Here is a 21,814-nt window from a genome sequence, read left to right as displayed (position 1 = left end):
CTTACAAAAATGTGTATGTACTTTTTTTTTCCTTAAATATATTAAGATGAAAAAAACCTGGTCTTGTTTAATCATTCAAAAATGGTTTTATTTAATTTTTGAAACAGTCTCCCTATGTAGTCCAGGCTAGCCTTGAATGTGAGATCTTCCTGCTGCAGCCTACCTGAGTACTAGAATTATAGGCCACTATGTCCAGCTAAAAATGTTTCTTAAAAGTCAATGAATAAAAATATCAAAAGTAAATTAGAAACTGCTTCAACCTTCACTTATAGGACACTTTTAAATTTAGGTGAAGTTTAAGTTACCACCCCTCTGCTATTCCCACCTCTTACAAGAAAGCAGTGATGAAAGCCCACACTCCTGCAGTGAGAACCGGTGTGAATGCACTGCTACGATAGGAAAAGGATATCCACCAGCACAAGCCAGAGTCAAGGAGAGAGAGAGGGAGGCTGGCCAGAAGGACAAGATCAGAATCATTCGCCTGCAGCAAAACAGCAAAAACGAACAAACAAACAAACAAAAAAACAAGCAGGAAGGCAGGTGAGGCACATGAGAAAGGCTACAGCTTTTGAACTTTCTGTGTTATTTTTTTCTATTACTTTAGAGTTAGATTATTACAGGATTAGTTATACTTCTATTAAGTTTATAAAATCAAAGGGAGCAGGGTTATTACCCAAAGCATTCAATTCTATATACATCTACTCATGCTTTTTTTGCTTATCATTTAATCACTTAGGACATCCATTGTTTTGTTTGGTTTTTTTTAGTACAGCGAAAGCAGAATTTTCAATTTAGTAAAAAATTACTAAATGGCAATCTGAAAGCAAACTTCACAACTCAGGTTCAAGCAGAAGTGGAAACTACATTTTCTTTCTCTTACTATGAAACACTAAGCAAGGTAATATGAATTACTGGCTTTCTTCATGCCTATTAAGTAAATTACATATTTCATCTTGCTTTATCTCCACACCCCAATTTGGCTAATGTATTGCAATGTACCAAACTTGATGCTGTCCATGAAGTTGACAATCAGATGCCTACAAGGACTATGGAGCTGCTTTCCTTTGGAATTTTCTGCCATGCATTACTGAACAATCTTCCCAATGAACTACTTTGTGGATAGTTAAGAAGAAATCTTTGAAATATGTATCTGTAAATTACCAGAGGAAAAGATAGCATGAATTCTTCATTTGTATGCTCGATTACTTTATTAACTGACTTGTCAAAAGCTCAAGCACAAACAATTTGAGAAAGACAAGCCCAAATTGAATAGCTAGCTCAGGCTCACTTCCTAAACACATCATGACAGAAGGTAAGGCATTAAGATCTAGAGATAGCAATGCCCAGATTCATGTCCACTGCAACTCTGCCATCCCACTACCAGACTGTTTGTAGTTCCTGTCCATTCTCCTCAGGGTGGTGAGCATCCCTAACACAGATGCTGCTGCAGCTGCACAGGACTTACAATCCCTGGAGTGAGCACTGAGAGTGGCACACTGTTCACATGCACAACTGAGGATATGTCACCTTTTTAGCAAGTGAGTGTCTTTAAATGTTTTCTAATGTAGGAAAAATGAAAAATTACATGAGAAGATATTTATATCACTTTTGAAAAGGGTAGACTTATTTAGCTACCCTTCCATTCATAAATTTGTATTCTAAACTAGTAGATGTGAACATACTTGCTTTTTAAGCAGGTTTGGACAAACCAATGAGGTATTACTGGAGTTGCCTGTCTGGCAAACCTCTGGCTCTGAGTTCAATTATCAGTGCCACCAAAATAAATAAATAAATAGGCATTATTTATAACTATGCTACTCAGATTCTGAGGAGGTCCATGGACATAAATCAGGAGTTCTTTAATGGCCCTTCTGTGCAAAATTCCTTGTGTGGGGTGTGCTTAATGAAGGCTTTACAGCTTTCATTAGATTTCTCAAAGGCATTTCTCATTTCTGATTGTACCACTCAAAGTTAAGAACTACTTCTTTGAAGAGTAGGGATAATAAATTAAAATTCTGTTTTGGCCTGGGGAGGTATCTCAATCATAGAGCACTTGCCTAGCATGCTCAAGACTCTGTGTTCAATCCCCAGTACTGCCAAAAAAGCAAAACCAAACCTCACTTCTTTTTAAAATTAAAAAGCACACTGGGAATTCACAGAACAAGTAGGCCAGGCTTATGGACTCCAAGAAGCCCATCAGTAGTGCTGCATTTGCTAGCATACCTGCAGAAAGGGAAACTGTCCCTGTGGAGAAAAGAACAGGCACATGCAAGCCCCCTGACTCTTCCTATGAGACACATATGAGAAAATGGAAAGAAATACAAGGAAAACAAGAGAAAATGTAATGACAAACAATAAACATATCAAAGATGAAACAAAATTACCAGGTAAAATATGAACTCCACCTAAGCGTTTTCATGAGGACATACAGAGGAAACATATAAAAATAATATTCTAGGATATCCATATCCTGCATTCTGCTCTGACCAAATCATATTTTCTCTAGAATTCCTCTCATTTCCACCAGTGCTATCACAAAGGAAAAAACTGTAGGAATTCTCTACCCTCATCTTGAATCACTGAATCACCGAACAGGACCAAGGTACCACTGCCTCTAAAACTCCTGCTGCTGCAACATGCTCCAGCCCCTCCAGTTTCATGTAGCCTACTCTGCTCCTGCCTGTTCCAACCTCTGGAATGACCAAAGCCCAGTGTGCCAGGTGAGGCTGTCTGCCTGCACCACTGGCCACTGTTGTTCATCCCTCCCTGTCTGTCTGCCACTATGGCGGTTTCCTGACTCTTCCAACTCCCCTAGCCATGGTGTTCCTTCTAAGCATGTCTTTGTCCCCACAAGGCACCATTCTGTCTCCTTTCCTCACTGGCCTACATGCTCTCCTCATGTCATTCCAATGCTCCAAACTTCTCTCACTTATACATGACCTTGGATCATCATCTCCAGTTCCAACCCTCTTAGAAACCCAGGTTGTCTGGAACAAATAGGTATAGGCAAGGACTTCCTCAATAGAACCCCAGCAGCCCAGCAACTAAGAGAAAGGATGAATAAATGGGACTTCATAAAATTAAAAAGCTTCTGCACAACAAAAGAATGGTCTCTAAACTGAAAAGACCACCCACAGAGTGGGAGAAAATATTTGCCAGTTATACATCAGACAAGGGACTGATAATCAGAATATACAGGGAACTTAAGATACTAAACTCTCCTAAAATCAATGAACCAATTAAGAAATGGGCAACTGAACTAAACAAAACTTTTTCAAAAGAAGAAATTCAAATGGCCAAAAAACACATGAAAAAATGCTCACCATCTCTAGCAATAAAGGAAATGCAAACTAAAACCACACTAAGATTTCACCTCACCCCTGTTAGAATAGCCACCATTAGCAACACCACCAACAACAGGTGTTGGCGAGGATGCGGGGAAAAAGGAACCCTCTTACACTGTTGGTGGGAATGTAAACTAGTACAACCACTCTGGAAAAAAATTTGGAGGCCACTTAAAAAGCTAAACATTGATCTACCATTTGATCCAGCAATACCACTCTTGGGGATATACCCAAAAGACTGTGGCACAGGTTACTCCAGAGGCACCTGCACACCCATGCTTACTGCAGCACTATTCACAATAGCCAAGTTATGGAAACAACCAAGATGGCCCACTACTGATGAATGGATCAAGAAAATGTGATATCTATAATGCAATGGAATTTTATGCAGCCATGAAGAAGAACGAAATGTTATCATTCGCTGGTAAATGGATGGAATTGGAGAACATCATTCTGAGTGAGGTTAGCCTGGCACAAAAGACCAAAAATCATATGTTCTCCCTCATATTCGGACTTTAGATCTAGGGCAAATGCAGCAATGTGGTTGGACTTGGGTCACAAGACAAGGGGAAAGCACATATGGGAGATATAAGATATATACAGGTAAAAAACCCAAAACATGAAAGCGTTTGATTTCCCCACTCCAGAGGAACTAATACAGAAACCTTAAAACAACAGGTTATCATGAGGAAGGGATCAGGAAACAATGTAAAGATCAGTTAGACTTGAATCAACATGGGTTGTAACACAAGGGTACACGAAAACAATAGTAGGAATCTCTCTGTATAGCTATCCTTAACTCAACTAGTAAAAACACTTTGTCTTCCTTATTATGCTTATGTCTTTTCTTCAACAAAATCAGTGATAAGGGCAGAACGGGACCTGCCTGGAACTGAGGGGGGAAGGGGGGAGGGGAGCAGGGTGGAGAAATGATCCAAACAATGTATGCACATGTGAATTAAAAAAAAAAAAAAAAAGAAAGAAACCCAGGTTGTGATTTCTAACTATAGTTTTCACACAAATGACCTGGGCAAGCCAAAACTGGTCCATTATGGTCCCTCCTCAAGTTCACTGTCTTGAAATGGCAACACTGCCCCCACCAATCCCAGTTAGAATGCAAGGCCTCTGGAACCACCCATTTCTAGCAAGTCTAGTGTTTGCATTCTTTTTTGCATTTTCCTACTCTATTTCTGACCCACATCATCTCTTTAGATCACTGCAAATGACTCCTTACTAGACTTCCTGCCTCCAGTTTCTCCTTTTCCAAGTCATTTTCTTCTGTCACCTGAGTTCTTTTTACCACAGTCTTTATCATGCTACTCACCTGCACAGCTTCATTTTTCCTCTACCCTGCCTTCAGAAGGGACTTGAATCCCCTGCACATGTCATCCAATCTTTCCCCTCCCCATGTGCCACGATTCTCTTACATGTTCACCTGCAGGAAAGCTTCCCTCTCTATACTCCCATGCTTCCAACTATTTGTTCTGCTCAATTCTTCCCAGAATGCTCTCCCAATAATTCTCTTCCTGGTGAACTGCTATTTGTCCTAACAGTCTCAATGTAAATGTCACCATCTTTGTGAAGTCTTTCCTGATTTTTAGGCCAGAATGAATTCATTTCTCTCTTCCCTCTATTCATACAGCATCACTCTAAAATGGCAATTACTGCTGCTATATTGCTGCTAGTTATGCATTTGTCTCCTTTATCAGGGTGTGGGTTCTTTAAGTGCAGAGAGTGTTTTGCCTCCACACCTTGTCAGTATGAGACACACACTGAACACTTCAATGTTTGCTGAACTATATATGAAAAATAAAGATATTTCTTATTTGGGAGTTACTACTTTTTCACCTTCAACTAACCTTCTACACTGAGGTAACAATAATGCATAACTGTATCTCATTCTATCATTTTTATAAATTAAAAGTAATCTGATTTTAATGATATAACAAACTCTTTTGGAAGGACTTAGTAAAGGATATGAACCATACAAAAATGGAGTCAATGACTGCTAAAACAATGTCACCCAAAACAACTGCTAAATGCTTAGAACCCTGAAAGATAAAAATGTGGGGAAATTTGTAAGTTTCATTAAAGTACAGCAATTATCATCTGATGAAGATAACAATTTAGCTTGTCTTATCACTTTACAATGCCAAATAAGAGAATTTTTTTTAAAGAAAATTATGCTTAGCACATGGAACTTCGTTTTAGCAGCAACAACTGTTAACGTGACTAACTTATTTCACAATAGCAATGTAAAACTGTTACAGAATGGCAAATAAGAAGCATCATCTCCCATCTCACTTAGGCCAACCTCCCTCTTCACACCAACCTACAGCCAGGACTAGCTATGAAGCGACATACACGCCAAAAAAAAGTGAAGGGAAGGGAACTGTGGAGACAGGCATAAACAAACTGTAATTAGGCATTACTCTGACAGTCATATTTAAAAGAGTCACTAAGATACTGACTATATAAAGTTCTTCAAAGATAAAATGCATATACTATCTCTATATGTGGGTGTTTATCTTTTCCATCTTCCTTCCAACGAAGATTAATTTCCTGTGAATTATATAGAAATGCAGGGTTCTTCATGATTATACAAAGGTAAAAACAGATTAAAAAAAAGAGATGTATCAAAATGCAGATGTATCAGAGATAACAGAAAGAGGAATGCTTTTTAATATTACTAAATAAATGTCCTACTTTAAGGGTAAGGTTAAAATATGTGACAGAAACTCTGTGGCAACATACAAATTAATCAATGTGTTACGTACAATGACCTAACTTACACCTCTAATCCAAAAGACATTCTGAGTAAAATGACAAGATTCTCTGAATCAGATTAAGATAAAAATTTTTTTTCAGTAGTGGGGGTTAAACCCAGGACCTCACAATTGATAGGCAAGAGGTTTACTACTTGAGCCATATCTCCAGTCCTTTTTGTTTTTTAGTTTATTTTTCAGATAGGGTTACATGCTTTTGCCCAGGCTGGCTTTGGACCATGATTCTCCTACCACTGCTGCCCAAGTGGCTGGAATCAGACGCATGTGCCACCGTGCCCCCAGCTACAATAAGCTTCTTAATCACTCAGTTCTCAATCACTTATTAACAAAAACCAAAACTAGAAGTCTAGGGATCTTTACAGATATAAACATTAACACTTCCCTACAGAATAAAGTACTGCTTCTGCTTCCCACATTACCAGTCTTATTTCCCTGACCACTACCGCCTCCTGGTTCTTCCAATGGTAAGGTCCACTGAATCCCCAAAATAACAACTCCACAAGAGTCAGAGTGGTGAAATGTAATATTCATATGCCTAAAGGGTATAATTAACTTTCTGTTTACTTGATACATTTTTAAATACAGGATTAAGAAAGATATGAATGTGTACAGACTGTCTAAGGACAGAGGCAAATGTTCTTTATAAAGAATAACCATGAACATTTGAACATTTCTGGGATGGAGCTAATTTCTGGGATGACATCAAGTACTGCCTCTATAACCAATCTTATCATTTTAGGAATACTCTTTCTAGCCATTTCCCTTAGGAAATATTTCAAAAAAGGAAAATATACACAGGAAAAAGCTCAAATTGGACCTTTTTCATAATTTCTATCTTTAAAAGATCATTTTGAGAGATATAAAGTAAAATCACATTTCACATCAACAACAAAAAGGGAAGGTAGTGGAATTAATACAGTTTTTACCCCAATGACTCTCATCACGCCTTCAACAGCTGCAAAGATGAAATAAAGCAGTCCCAGTCCAATTACCCGGTGCATAACTGTTCCTAAGCGAGGCCTGGAGTAAACAAGAGAAAAAAAAAAAAAAAGAAGAATGAAAAAGCATGGGTAACTAAAATTCATCTGAAAACAGAAAATGGCACCATTTCCAATACCACAGAAGTCACCATCTAATAAAATCAGTGTGTAGTGAGTGCCTCTGAGGTTCTTTATCACTAGAATCTGAATTTCCTGTGAACCCAGCAGAAACAGGCCCAGGAACAGCTGGTCTCTTTCTCTAGGACTCAAAACTGTTACAGATGCCCAAGAAGAAACAACTTAAAGCCACAAAGGTGTCAGAGAATTTTTCTGAAGTTCAAGCAATACAAAAACAGAACCAGTTACTATTTCTATGGAATGGAAGAGTAGGTTGATGAAACCTAGGAAAGTAAGTGCCAACTTCTAAGTGTCACTGGCAGACATTATAGTTTAATTCTTCTACTAACATTAACTACAGACTGTTCTGAAATCTGCCTTGTGAAGGTACTCTACAGATGGATCTAATGATATGGCCAAAGAAACAGCCTTTCAGTGTAACAGGAGTGCTTACAGAAGTTGGTTTTCCTTCTTTAAACTAAAAAACTAAAAATAACATTTTTGTCTCTTAACATACAATAAGTTGGGAGAATGTAAAGATGGTATATTTTTTATAATTAGCAATTTGAAAACAAAAGGGAAATTTAATGTCATCTGCAAATCAGAATTGATTGCACATACTGTTTAGCATACTTAAAAATCCTCTTCTTGAGTAATTAGAAGAAAAAACTTTTTTTGTTTTGAGGGTTTTTTTTTTTTTTTTTTTTTTTTGGGGTGGGACTGGGGTTTGAACTCAGGGCTTCCTGCTTGCAAAGCAGGTGCATGACCTTGAAAACCTGGTTTTGAGAACATATTTAAGATAGCCATTTTAGAGCAAAATCTAAATAAAGATTAAACTAATGTTCATAGTTCATATTTAAAATCACTCACCTAATTTAGTGACTAAATTCTGATTTGTTATAAACAGCTGACCAGAAACCTTATTGCTCTAACTTTGTAAGAGGTGAACGGAATAAGCTAACAGGGAAGGGATTAATTCTAAATGGTTTGTGCCTTACTGATCAGCTCAATCTCCTATTCCTCTTACAGCACCAACACTGCACCTGTTGGTACCTCAAGTTCTTAACCAGATATAAAGTACTACGGGATTCCTCAACAGGGGGGCTCCATGCTCTGTACACTGTAAAGATCACAAAAAGCATTTGAGGAATCTTAAATGACTGTTCTCAAAGTCCAATTAAAAAAAAAAGACTTCCTGGCTAAAATCCTGCCAGCTTTATCTATTTCAAAACCATGGTATATATGCATACATTCAATGCCAGGGATTACACTAGGATCTCAGGGTTAAGGACACAAAATGAGCAAAGCTCCTACTCCACAGGACTCCGGCCAGACAATAAATGCTAATATATACATCATACCTCAAATAGTATTATATAAAAATTGAGGGAACAGAGTCTGAAAGATGGTAAAGCAAGGACCCGAAAGAAGTGAGGAGACAAATTATGCCTGGAATTGGGAGAGGCTCACAGAACAAGAGAGACAGGGATGAAGCAGTCTGTCCAAAAGAGCAACAGTTGTATGCCAACTCAGAAAGTTGGTTTCTTTTTCTTTTTCTTTTGGTTTGAACTCAGGGCTTCATGCTTGGAAAGTGAGTGTTCTACTGCTTGAGCCACACTTCCAGTCCATTTTGCTCTGGTAATTTTGGAGATGGGGTCTCGAGAACTATTTGCCCAGGCTGGCCTCAAACCACAATCCTCCCAATCTCAGCCTCCCAAGTAGCTAGGATTATAGGCACGAGCCACCAGCACCTGGTAGGAAGTTGGGTTTTACTGAGCAAAATGAGCAGTGAAGAAATGAGAGGTGAGTTACATTTTTAAAGCAGTCTTGGCCACTGCTGCTCTGCTAAAACACAGACAAGGGTATAAGCAGGAAAACTAGTTAAGATCTGACTTCAGTCAGAAGATGTAGGATGGAAAGGGTGACAGCTGTGAACAGGATAGGAAGGGCTCCTTCCGGATGTGCTCTGAAATTAGTCAAGGAACTGGATGAAAAGGCCTGGGGGTGTGAGTCAGAGCAGGGGATGTACCAAGCCTGGGGCTCCAAAGATGAAGAGGATATAGCAGAAGAGACTGGGAAGAAGCAGCCAGTGATGTGAGAGCAAAATATGAGATGAACTCCTGGCCAGGCTTCCTGACTAAAACTGCCAGCAGGGTACCTGCATAAGGACTGAGCAGGGCCAAATGATTAGGAAGGGGGAGGTCATGGTGACCTTGAAAAGAGCAGTCTCAATGGAGCAAAGAGAGTAAGGCAGGTTTAAAGGAAAGTGAAGGTTGACTCATTTGAAAAGTAATGCTGCACAGGGTGAATTAAATCAAGTAGAAATGGGGGAGAGAGCTATGTGGGGCTCAGGAACGCATTTAAAGACGGGAGAAATAACAGCAAGCTGACAGTGATCCACCAGAGGAGAACTTGTGATGCAGGGGAGAACTAACCGACCACTGGTGTAGTGTCACTGACAGAATAGAAGCACAGGGCAAGGATGGTTTCCATCAAGAGGAAGAATGCACCACATGTAGCCCAGCAGTGAGGGATGGCAAGACCTGAGGGCAGCAATGTAGTAGAAATTTCTGCTGATAGGCTGGGATTTTGTCAATGAGGCTGACCAAGCAGCTGGGCCTGGTGCTATAATTCCAGCACTTCGGAGGTAGAGGCAGAAGGATCAAAAGTTTGAGGCCAATCTGGACTATATAGCCAGTTTCGGGACAGCTTGAGCTACATAGGAAGACCTAGTCTCAAACAAACAAACAAGAGAAGGGCAGGCATTAGGTGTTTACATGGTGAACCAAGAAATCTATACTAAAGGAAGAAGGTGAGGACATTACAATCGAAGGTGCTAAAGGCCAGAGGCCAAACCAAGGCCGAAAACAACTGAGGTTGACCTATTAAGAAAGGTAAACAGGAAATAGAGTGATGACAGTTGAAAAACGTATTGCTTAAAATTGAGATTATGAAAAGGATGCAGTTATATATAGTGATAAGATCTAGTAGCTGAGGTGAGGTGAGGGATAAGGACAGAATAGGTGAGACTGGGATCATCCACACAGAGAGTGAGATGACAGGGAACCTAACAGACCAGGCACTAAGGAAGAAGGAATACTCTCGGAGTAAAGAGATGAAGGGAGAAATCTGCAAGTCCATACACGACTACAATAAGATGTCACAGGTAATCTTGCCTGAAGTGATCTTGTCTGAATGCTTGAGCTTCTGGAAACCAGAGAAGGAAGAACAATGGTCCAAAAAGAGAAATGAAGATAAGATGACAGGTTCTCCCATCTTCATGTTTCCATGACTCATAAGCATGAGAAAGAAAAGACCTGCCTGGGAGGGTCTGGAAGAAGATCTGTCCTCAAGGGACAGGTAGGCTTCAGTCAAAAATCCTGCTGAACTAAAGATTGTGAATGGCCAAGGCAATACTGAGCAAAAAGAGCAACACTAGAGGTATCACAATAGCCAACTTCAGAACTGTACTACAGAACCACAGCAACAAAAATAGCATGGTACTGGCACAAAAACAGACATAAAGACCAATGGAACAGCACAGAAGACCCAGATATGAATCCGTGCAGCTATGTCCACCTGATTTTTGACAAAGGCACCCAAAACATGTGATGGAGTAAAGACAGCCTCTTCAACAAATGTTGCTGGGAAAACTGGGTATCTGCATGCAGAAAGGTTAAACTAGATCTAAGTCTCTCACACTGTACAAGTATCAACTCAAAGCAGATTAAGGACCTTAATGTAAGGCCTGAAACTTTGAAGCTAGTGTAGGAAACAGTTGGGAATATACTGGAACTGACAGGCATATCTTCCTAAATAGAACGCCAATAACTCAGCAACTAAGAGAAAGGACTGACAAATGGGACTAGATGAAATAAAAAAGCTTCTGCACAGCAAAAGAAATGGTCACCAGATTTAAGAGGCAGCCCACAGAATGGGAATCTTTGCCAACTATATATCTGACAAGGGATTAATAACCAGAATATACAAGGAGCTCAAAAAATCAACGACTCAATAAAGAAAAGGACAAATGAACTGAATGGAGCTTTTTTTTTGTTTGTTTGTTTGTTTTGGTGGTACTAGGGTTTGAACTCAGGGCCTCACACTTGGTAGGTAGGTGCTCTATCACTTAAGCCATTCCGCCAGTCCTTTTTTGTGTTGGGTATTTATTTTTAGATAGGGTCTTGAGAACTATTTGCCCAGCCTGGCTTCAAACTATGATCCTCCTAATCTCTGCCTCCCAAATAGCTGGAATTATAAGTAAGCCACTGTCTTCTAGCTGAACAGAGATTTTTCAAAGGAAGAAATACAAATGGCCGAGCAGGGTGCTGGTGGCTCATGCCTGTAATCCTAGCTACTCAGGAGGCAGAGATCAGGAGGATCATGGTTTGAAGCCAACCTGGACAAATAGTTTGCAAGACCCTGTCTCGAAAAAAACCCATCACGGAAAAGGGCCAGTGGAGTGGCTCAAGGTGTAGGCCCTGAGTTCAAGCCCCAGTACCTAAAAAAAAAGGCCAAAAAATATATGAAGAAATGCTCAACATCCCTGGCCTCACTCATATTAAAATGGCTATCATCCAGAACACAACGTTTGTGAGGAAATGGGGAAAAAGGAACCCTCATACACTGTTGGTGAGAATTAAATTAGTACAACCACTATGGAAAACAGTATGGAGGCTCCTCAAAAAACTGAAAACAAAACTGCCATATATCCACCAACACCACTCCTAGGGATATACCCAAAGGAATGTAAGTCAGGTTACAATAAAGATACTTGCCCACCCATATTTACTAAGGCATTATTCACAATAGCCAAGCTATGGAAATAGCCAAGATACCCCACTACTGATGAAGGGATTAAGAAAATGTGGTATTTACATACAATGGAATTTTATTCAGCAATAAAGAATGAAATTTTGTCATTTGCAGGTAAATGGATGGAACTAGAGAACATCATCTTAAAGGAAGTGAGGCCAGGTTCAGAAAACCAAAGGCCTCATGTTTTCTATATTTGAAATGTAGGCCCAATACAAATACAAGTAATATTATATATACATACAAATATATATAGAACATGTACTCAAAAGTGAGACTGGTAGAGGAGACCAAGAGAGGAGGAAAAGGAAAGAAAGGTAGTGAATAATAATGAAATAAATCACATCTGTTAGGAAGAAGACACATCAAACACACTAAAAACTGTTAAGCAATATATAGGATAGGGGGAAAAGGTGATGAAGTAAAGGGGAAGGGAGATAGATTGACTTAAGCACAATGTATGTACAGGTATAATACCAAAGCAAAAATTCCACTGAACAACAGAGACCTAAATAATGAATGACAGGTCACCCTAAGGGGAGGGCACTAGTGGGAAGAGGAGTGTAAAAGGAGAAAGAAGGAGAATATGGTTGTTATACTTTCTATACAAGAATGAACATATAATATTTAAACCTGCTGAAATCACCATAAGAAGGAGACTAAGGTAGAAAAAAATCAAAATGGAGGGGATTAACCAATTCAGGTTATAATACATATATACATGGAAATATCATAATAAAACTCCCTGTATAGCTACCTTGAACAAAAATGTCTCTTTTCAAAAATGAAGAACAGGAAGGTAAAACAGGTCCTGTGTGGGGGATGGTAACAATGGGAGGGGGGAGGACATAAGGAAAGGGTATAGGAGGGTGAATAAGATGGAAACATTACATACTCATGTATGAAAATGGAACAATGAGAACTGTCGAAGCTCTTCCAAGAAGGGGGGAGGAGGCATAAAATAGAATGATAGAGGGAGTAAATCTAACTAAGTAAGTACTTTTGTAAAAATGTCACAATGTACCCTCAGTACAATATAATAAAAATTAATAAAGATAAATTTTAAAAATGGTGTGAACTTCAAGAATCATTTTAAACTTTCCAATATCCTTAAAGCTGACCATTCACCTAACTATAAAGTTATCAGGATTCAAATTAAGAATCACTGAGTGAAGATAATGTAAAATAATTAGTACATGGAATCTTTTAAGACAACATTCTTGCTGGTATTTCCCTTGGGGATCTGTATTATGACACAGAGAAATTTCTAGTTCTGCAAAGGTCATAATGTAGATGAATGAATTGCTAGAGACTCGGTATATTTTCAATATAGCAATACTTACTTCACAATGCCATAACCCAAGCTCACAATGATCACAAGGAGGCGAGCCAATGTTCTTTTAACCGCAGATATCAACTCCGCAAATATCAATAAACCTTGTGCTGAGAGGGAAAAGAGAAAAGAATTCACTGTGTGCACATCTGGAGGCCTTCCAACCAAGATTCTAAACATGCACTATGTACAACTACATTCTGACCTTAGACTATTGGCCATATTCGATTTAAAAGTCACCTAATCTAACTGATGTTCAAAGCTTCAGTGAATGGGAATTCACTACCTCCTAAAGAATTTACTCCAAATCTGACCAGCTCTACAACAGGTTTCTTCTATCAATTTGAAACCTGTCTCTCTGAGCTTCCCTTTGTTCCTTTTCTTCTGCTTGACACTACACAGAACTATATCCCCCTTCTTGTCCTATACATTTGAAAGCCATAATGCCTTCCATTCTCTGGAAAGTCTTCACCATTTATTAATTTAAAATGCATACACCAGTAATAAAGTGCTCATCCAGCATGTATGAGGCCCTGGCTTTGATCCCCAGCACCTCAAACAAATAAAAAGTATTCATTATGCTACTATTGTGTGAGTATTACAAAGAAACACTTGATTCCTGTCTGCATGGAACTATACTCTGGTTAGGCCAAATACACAGTAACACCAGGATTAGGAGGAAGACCATTCTAATCCACACTTGGAGGAGGTGGAAATTGATCTAGAAAAGCTCACAAAAAAGTGACATCTAAATCAGAGCTTGCATGCAAATTAGAAGTATTTAAGGAAAGGAAAGGGTATAGCAAAGACCATGGCCCACACAAAAGCATGGAGAAAAGAGGAAAGGCAAAATACATCGCAAGACACTCAAGTTCAGTATGTCTGCAGCAGAGAGTGTAATGTCAGATGTCAAGAAAAGAGCACAGTGATAGAGGCAGAGATTACACATGTGGAATTTGAGGACCTTGTTATGAATGCTGAACCTGATGCTGAGAGTGTGGGAAGTCAGTAATAGTAAACAAAAGAATAAAAGACAGAATAGTATATTACAGCTCAGAGGCCAAATCTGGCCCTGTATCTGTTTTTACAAATAAAGTTTTATTGGAACATAGATATGCCCAATTGTTTATCTATTGTTTGTGGCTGCTTTTATGCCTCAATGGCATAGATGAGTAGTTATAATAGAGAACACATGGCTTTCAAAGCCAAAAATATTTATCACATGGCCTTTACAGAAAAAGTTTGTGACTACTGGAATAAAATAGATAACTTTTATTGAAATTGCTCTATTTAGAATGGTTTGGAGAAGAATAAAACCATGACAAGGAAAATGCTCATGAGACTATTTCAGAAATCTAAGCCAGTGAGGATGTCAGGACTGACAGTGAAGATGGAGAGAAGCAGGAAGACATTTGGGAAACAGATATAGATCAAAACCAGCTGTGAATTCACCTAATGCTTTTTGTTTATACTGTTTTCAGCTACATCTTGTCTGTAAGAAATCTCAAGAGATCTTGCAAATGTCTTGAAGATAGTCCAGCAACTAGAAAGACAGGAAGAAAGTGGCAAGAAGGTCTCCTGAGAGTGCTACCCTGTCAAAGGAAGACCTGGAAGAGCAGCAGATTTGGGGTAAGGCAAGACAACCACTGGGGTAGAAAGGATGAGTTCTATTTCTGCCACACAGAGGTGGAGAAGTTGGAAGGCATTCAGATACTGGTGGGTGACAAAATACATGGATTAGATGAGATCTTGACTGGAGGAAAAGTTTTAGAAGAAAACAATGGATGAGTTCTCCTAGAGAGTACAGAATGTGAAGAGGTTTAAGATCACACACATTTAAGGATGGGCATGTTTTCAAATCCCTCCATGAGCTGCTTGGTCTGGACTGTACATACTCCTCTCCCTCCTATCTAAGTAATGTGAATGTGACCTTTCTGGTATAGCCTACCCTGCAAAAGCACGATTCTCAATTCCTGCCCAGTGAATGTTCCTGTGACAATCTAAGCTTGCAGGAGCCCGTGGGAGACAATCATCTATTTATTGCCTGTATTGAGTTTGTTTTTCATCAGCTTCAACCTTTAACTCCTTTTAAAAGCTTTTCCACTCACATTTCTACAATTTGTACTTCAACTCCAAGTTCAAGATCTTGGCCACTAAATTTAACCTTTCTCTTCAGGATATCAAATCTTTGTATCTCATCATATAGCTTCAGGTGAAAAGATTCTACTTAAAATGATTCTCCACTATGACCTTAAGTATCTGTAACTCCTGCCAACCTCACATCATCCACAAATTTGAAGAGAATGTGGTCTGCATATACACAGGTACACAGTAAATGTTAATTGAACAAACCAGTGGGTTCACAAGAATAAAATGGCAACAAGATCTAAAATCTGTTAGACCCCATCCAAAGCCTCTTTCTAGTCCAATGGTTCTCAATCACAGATGAGTATTAGAAAAGCCTAGGAAGCTTCTAAACTGATCCAATTCCTAGGCTACCCAATCAGAATCTCTGGTATTGTTTTAAAGTTCTTCAAGTGATGCTAATGTGTAACTAGGAACGAGAACCATTGCTCAGACCAGGGCTGTCTAAGAGAACTTTCTATGATGATAGAGATGTTTGGTATCTGGGTCATCCTATACAGTAATTACTGGGCATGTGTGCCTTCTGAGTACTTAAGCTGCAGCTAGCCTAACTGAGGGACTAAATTACAGTTCTGTTTAATTTTGTTAAATAGGCAGATGTAGCTTGTGGCTGCCATAGTGGACAGCACAGATCTATACTGGCATGACTGATGAGTGATTATCTACATGAACTCTTTAGATGTGGGTACATATCTAAAACTGGTTGTACAACCAGTTGTTCTTCCAGCTCCTATTACTCTGCCCACAAGAGACCCTGTCAAATCTCTTAAAGAAGTCTACCTAGCTTATGTTTGCCACATTTTCTTAACTGTCAATCTAGCAGACCAGATGAGAGAAATTACTGTAGCACAACCTATTCTTAACATACCTGTGTTGGGGCCTAACAATCACTGCTGATGATTTTTCTAAGTTCTATCCTTCCAGAATCAATGCTGAGCAAAAGAGCTCATCTTACAGAATTCCATTTTGGGAAGATTAAAAAGGACATCAGCCATGCCCAAGTTTGGGCACCTCTCCTATGGACAAGACTCCTCAGAGACACTAACAGGATCCAGGGTTTCTCGTCCAAGCCCTCTGGTGCCATGGAGAACTTGAACTCCTTGAGGATGGCAAATGGATTCACATCACTTCATGGATTTCAGGCTTCTGCTGTCCTCACCCTTGCACTCACTCTCTAGACAAGAGATCCTCCTTCCTAATATAAAGAGCTGAATTGCCTTCTTTAACATTCAGCCATGCTTCAATTCTAAGAAGCAGTCCCCTACCCTTTCCATCATTATTTGACTTAGAGCATATGTGCACACACATTCCATAAAACTTACATGATGGTAATACCTCTACTATGCATTTCTCAGTGTTTGTCCTTCTGTATCCTCTGGTGTGTATCTTTTTAATTGTTTTATTTTAGAAAATTTCAAATATTCCCCAACACAGAAAAACCAATGTAATAAATTCCCATAAACCCATCATTCAGCTTCAATAATTATCAACATGATCACAAATTTGTTTCATCTATATTCCAAGTCACTTTTTTTTTTCTTGGAGTATTTAAAAATAAATAGCAGACATGACCATGCTGATTAAAAACCTGTGCCAAAATCATTTGTAACTGACTACTCAGAAGTACATTTTGGAGCATTTTCAACTGTTTGTGCTATCTATCTCCCTTTCCAAAGTTTCAGTGGTGGAACTGAACCTTTACTTCTCTGGCTTTTTGGCAATCTACCTTTTAGATCTGGGGAAGCCTGATGTAGCCCTCCCTGCCTCACACATTCCCCTGTGTAAAAGTTGGTACCACCTTTCCTGGTCATAGGAAGCTCCTGTAGAAGTGAAGAGACGGGGAGAACACACAAAGACTACAGGAGGGAACTGTCTACCTTGGTGCCAATGATTTTACTCCCTGGGGCCAAATTGCCTCTTTTCTTTTTTTAGCAAAGAAGGGAAAGGAAGATTGGGAGAAAAGTAAGAAATGTTAAAAGTATGGACACACTTGATGTACCCCTGTCCAGAACTTTATGCTGTTTTAATCCCACTGTACCTTAGGGAATAGGAACTTTCCTTTTCCCAGGAGGAAAACTGAAGGGTAAGTTAGCAAAAAGGAAAGTAGAAAAAGATGAGAGAGATTCCAAGATGGCGGCTAGAGGTAGGAAGCAGAAAGCGACCCTCCTATAGTGAAACCTTGGAGAGACGCTGAAGACACACTTTGCAGGCATAATCACTGAGAAAAGGCACAACTTTGACCCCTCCACATCTCCAGCAGGTGCAGAGAATCTCCACTTCACGTTAAACGGAGAAACGAGGAGGGCCCCCGGGCCGCCAGTGGCCGACGCCCATACTGCTTGGGAAGACGCAGACCAGGTGAGCTTCACAGTACAGCGGTAGCCCCACAGACAAGCCTGGGCCAGAGCAGCATAGCCCCCTGGACAGAATGACCACCACCCGGGAAAAAAAAAAGAGAAACTGAGTACTAAGCAATAAGAACAGTTAAGACACGCTGGAAAGAGGGTGGGGCGCCCTGAGCGCTTAAGATTGGGGGAAGGGAATCCTTCCCGGGGCTGTAAATAAACGAGCCGGGCGGGCTGGAGAGGCTCTGGCGGGAGCCGGGGCGCCCAGCAACCAGGAGCAGGGAAGCTTGTGAGAGGAGGGAAGACCCACTTCCCACGTGAACTGTAAATAAACACGCAGGCCTGACAATGCGGGGCAGTGTCACCTTTCCCAGTGATTGGAAAGGGAAAAGCCTGTAGCAGAGGCTCCCGCACAGGAGAACTCCGAGCAAACAAAGCCTGTGGGACCAGGTGAGTGCTAGCTCACCCCAGAGATCTGCATAAATAACGCCGCCAGCTACAGGGTGAAAACAGCAGGCAGGCAAGCCACAGTTGCAGATACCACTCTCAGAACTGCCTCCAGACGCTTTTTTTTCTTTTTCTCCCTACCTTTGATGAGAGAACAAGCGAATTACACCTGCAAGCCGAAAAACTTACTGAAACTGTATTGCATTTGAACTGGGGACACTTGGTGGGGCGTGTGTGTGTGTGTGTGTGTGTGTGTGTGTGTGTGTGTAGTTTTGTTCTATTTTATGCATACCCTTTGATGAGACAACTACAGAACAACATCTGAGGCACCAACTCCAGGACTGGAGATTGAGACAGACATCCAAATTATTAAGACTGAAACTGCATTGCATATAAACTTGGAAGATTTTTGGTTTTCCTTTTTTTTTAATTTTCTATTTTCCATTTTATTTTAACTCATTTTTATATATAGATATTACTTTCATTTACTTATTTTTTAGTTTTTTTATCTTTGATTTTCAATCCTCTCTCTGTCTAATGTCTGTTCAGCTTACTGTCGATTAGTACACTAACACTCCCTGTTTATACCTTTGAAACTCTCTTGTCTGATACCTTGTTCTGCTTTCTCACTCTTGTCTGTATATTTGTTTTCCCCTTTTCTTTAACTTCTTGCTTTCCATCTCAGCTCACTCTTCCATTCTAAATATTACCATTGTTATTATTACAAGCTAGAAAATACTTAATTACACACAGTACAGGGACAGTAACAACACCAAGCACAATGACGGGAAGACAGAAAAAACAGGGAAACCAGTTTCCCCACAGCAAAAAATTAGTACAGGAACCAGAGGGGAATGAAGAGAACAGAAACTCAGATCCAGACTCCAACAAAATGAAGATAAACTATGCCAAAAGACCCAATGAAGCCCACAAGAATAATTTAAAAGAAGACATACTACAAGTACTCAATGAGAATTTTATAGAGATGATACTGGATAGGGTCAACCAAAATGTACAGGAGACACTCAAGAAATTCCAAGACAATAAAAATAGAGAATTTGAAAAAGCAAAAGAAGAAATAAAGGAAACCATAGAAGCACTGTATAAACACCAAAGTGAAAGAGAGAACACAATGAATAAATGGATAAATGAACTCAGGACAAAAATAGACAACAATAAAGAAGAAAACTGCCAGGATATGGAAAACCTCAGAAAAAAGAACGAAACAGAACTGCAAAACAAAATGGAAGGCCAATCCAGCAGAATAGAACAAACAGAAGACAGAATCTCAGAACTTGAAGATGAAATGGTAATTAAAGGAAAAACCGAAGAACTATTAATTAAACAACTCAAGACCTGTGAAAAGAAAATGCAAGAACTCACTGACTCCATCAAAAGACCAAACTTGAGAATCATGGGCATCGAAGAAGGAGAAGAGGTGCAAGCGAAGGGAATGTGTAATATATTCAACAAAATAATAACGTAAAATTTCCCAAATCTAGAGAAAGATATTCCCATACAAATGCAAGAGGCCTCCAGGACACCAAACAGACCAGATCAAAATAGAACTACTCCATGACATATCATCATTAAAACAACAAGTTCAGAAACTAAGGAAAGAATATTGAAGGCTGTAAGAGAGAAAAAACAAGTAACATACAAAGGTAAACCCATCAAAATCACAGCAGACTTCTCAACAGAAACATTCAAAGCAAGAAGAGCGTGGGGTGAGATCTTCCAGGCGCTGAATGAAAATAACTTCAACCCCAGGATACTCTACCCAGCAAAGCTATCATTCAAAATAGATGGAGCAATAAAAGTCTTCCATGATAAGCAGAAACTAAAACAATATGTGACCACAAAGCCACCATTACAAAAGATTCTGCAAGGGATTCTGCACACAGAAAGTGACACCCAACTTAACCATGAAAAGGCAGGCAGCACCAAACCACAGGATAAGAAAAAGCAAGACAGTAGAGAGTAACATCAAGTTAGGTACACACAATCAAACCTTCAAATAACTAAGACAACTAAATGGCAGGAATCACCACATACCTATCAGTACTAACACTTAATGTTCATGGAATTCACCCATCAAAAGACACCGTTTGACAAAATGGATTAAAAAAGAAGATCCAACAATTTGTTGCTTACAGGAGAGTCATCTCACTGACAGAAATAAGCATATGCTTAGGATGAAAGGCTGGAAGAAGATTTACCAAGCCAATGGCCCCCGAAAACAAGCAGGAGTAGCAATACTTATCTCTGACAAAGTAGACTTCAAACCTACATTGATCAAACGAGATAAAGAAGGACATTCCATACTAATAAAAGGGGAAATAGACAAAAAGGAAATAATAATCATCAATCTGTACGCACCCAATGTCAACGCACCCAATTTCATCAAACATACCCTGAAAGACCTAAAAGCATATATAAACGCCAACACAGTGGTTGTGGGAGACTTTAACACTCCATTATCATCAATAGATAGGTCATCCAAACAAAAACTCAATAAAGAAATCCAAGATCTAAAATATGCAATAGATCAAGTGGACCTAGTAGATGTCTACAGAACATTTCATCCAACTTCTACACAATATACATTCTTCTCAGCAGCCCATGGAACCTTCTCCAAAATAGATCATATCCTAGGGCACAAAGCAAGCCTCAGCAAATATAAGAAAATAGAAATAATACCGTGCATACTATCTGACCACAATGCAGTAAAAGTAGAATTCAACAACAAAAGTAAAGACAAAAAACATGCAAACAGCTGGAAACTAAATAACTCATTACTTAATGAAGAGTGGATCATCGATGCAATAAAAGAGGAAATTAAAAAGTTCCTGGAGGTCAATGAAAATGAAAACACAACCTACCGGAACCTATGGGACACAGCTAAGGCAGTCTTGAGAGGAAAGTTTATAGCCATGAGTGCATATATTAAAAAGATTGAAAGATCCCAAATCAATGACCTAATGATACATCTCAAACTCCTAGAAAAACAAGAACAAGCAAATCCCAAAACAAATAGAAGGAGAGAAATAATAAAAATAAGAGCTGAAATCAACGAAATAGAACCCAAAAAAACCATACAAAGAATTAATGAAACAAAAAGTTGGTTCTTTGAAAAAATAAACAAGATCGATAGACCCCTGGCAAACCTGACTAAAATGAGGAGAGAAAAAACCCAAATTAGTAGAATTAGGAATGCAAAAGGGGAGATAACAACAAACACCATGGAAGTCCAGGAAATCATCAGAGACTACTTTGAGAACCTATATTCAAATAAATTTGAAAATCTTAAAGAAATGGACAGATTTCTAGATACATATGATCATCCAAAACTGAACCAAGAGGAAATTAATCACCTGAATAGACCTATAACACAAAATGAAATTGAAGCAGCAATCAAGAGTCTCCCCAAAAAGAAAAGTCCAGGACCTGATGGATTCTCTGCTGAATTCTATCAGACCTTTAAAGAAGAACTGATACCAAC

The 21,814-nt window shown here is 39.2% G+C and overlaps 1 protein-coding gene across 3 annotated transcripts in view; it reads right to left on the bottom strand.

The window, feature by feature from the left end:
- The window catches only part of Tmem87b (transmembrane protein 87B), a 60,565-nt gene that overhangs the window by 21,600 nt on the left and 17,151 nt on the right, over positions 1-21,814 (bottom strand). For 2 of the 3 annotated variants that reach the window (XR_012439817.1, XM_074050259.1), the window contains exons 9-11: positions 13,386-13,485; positions 7,057-7,150; positions 5,325-5,395 (exon numbers count right to left, since the gene is read on the bottom strand). Coding sequence is in view for 2 of the 3 variants with exons in the window: in XM_074050259.1 (XP_073906360.1) it covers positions 5,325-5,395; positions 7,057-7,150; positions 13,386-13,485 (265 nt within the window). In the remaining variant the exon portion in view is untranslated. Of the gene's footprint in view, positions 1-409; positions 482-5,324; positions 5,396-7,056; positions 7,151-13,385; positions 13,486-21,814 lie in introns of all 3 variants that reach the window. The other variant, XM_074050260.1, reaches the window with a different exon arrangement.

The sequence above is a fragment of the Castor canadensis genome, chromosome 12, assembly GCF_047511655.1.
Source record: "Castor canadensis chromosome 12, mCasCan1.hap1v2, whole genome shotgun sequence".
NCBI lineage: Eukaryota > Metazoa > Chordata > Mammalia > Rodentia > Castoridae > Castor > Castor canadensis.
This window is presented reverse-complemented; position numbering and strand designations above follow the sequence as displayed.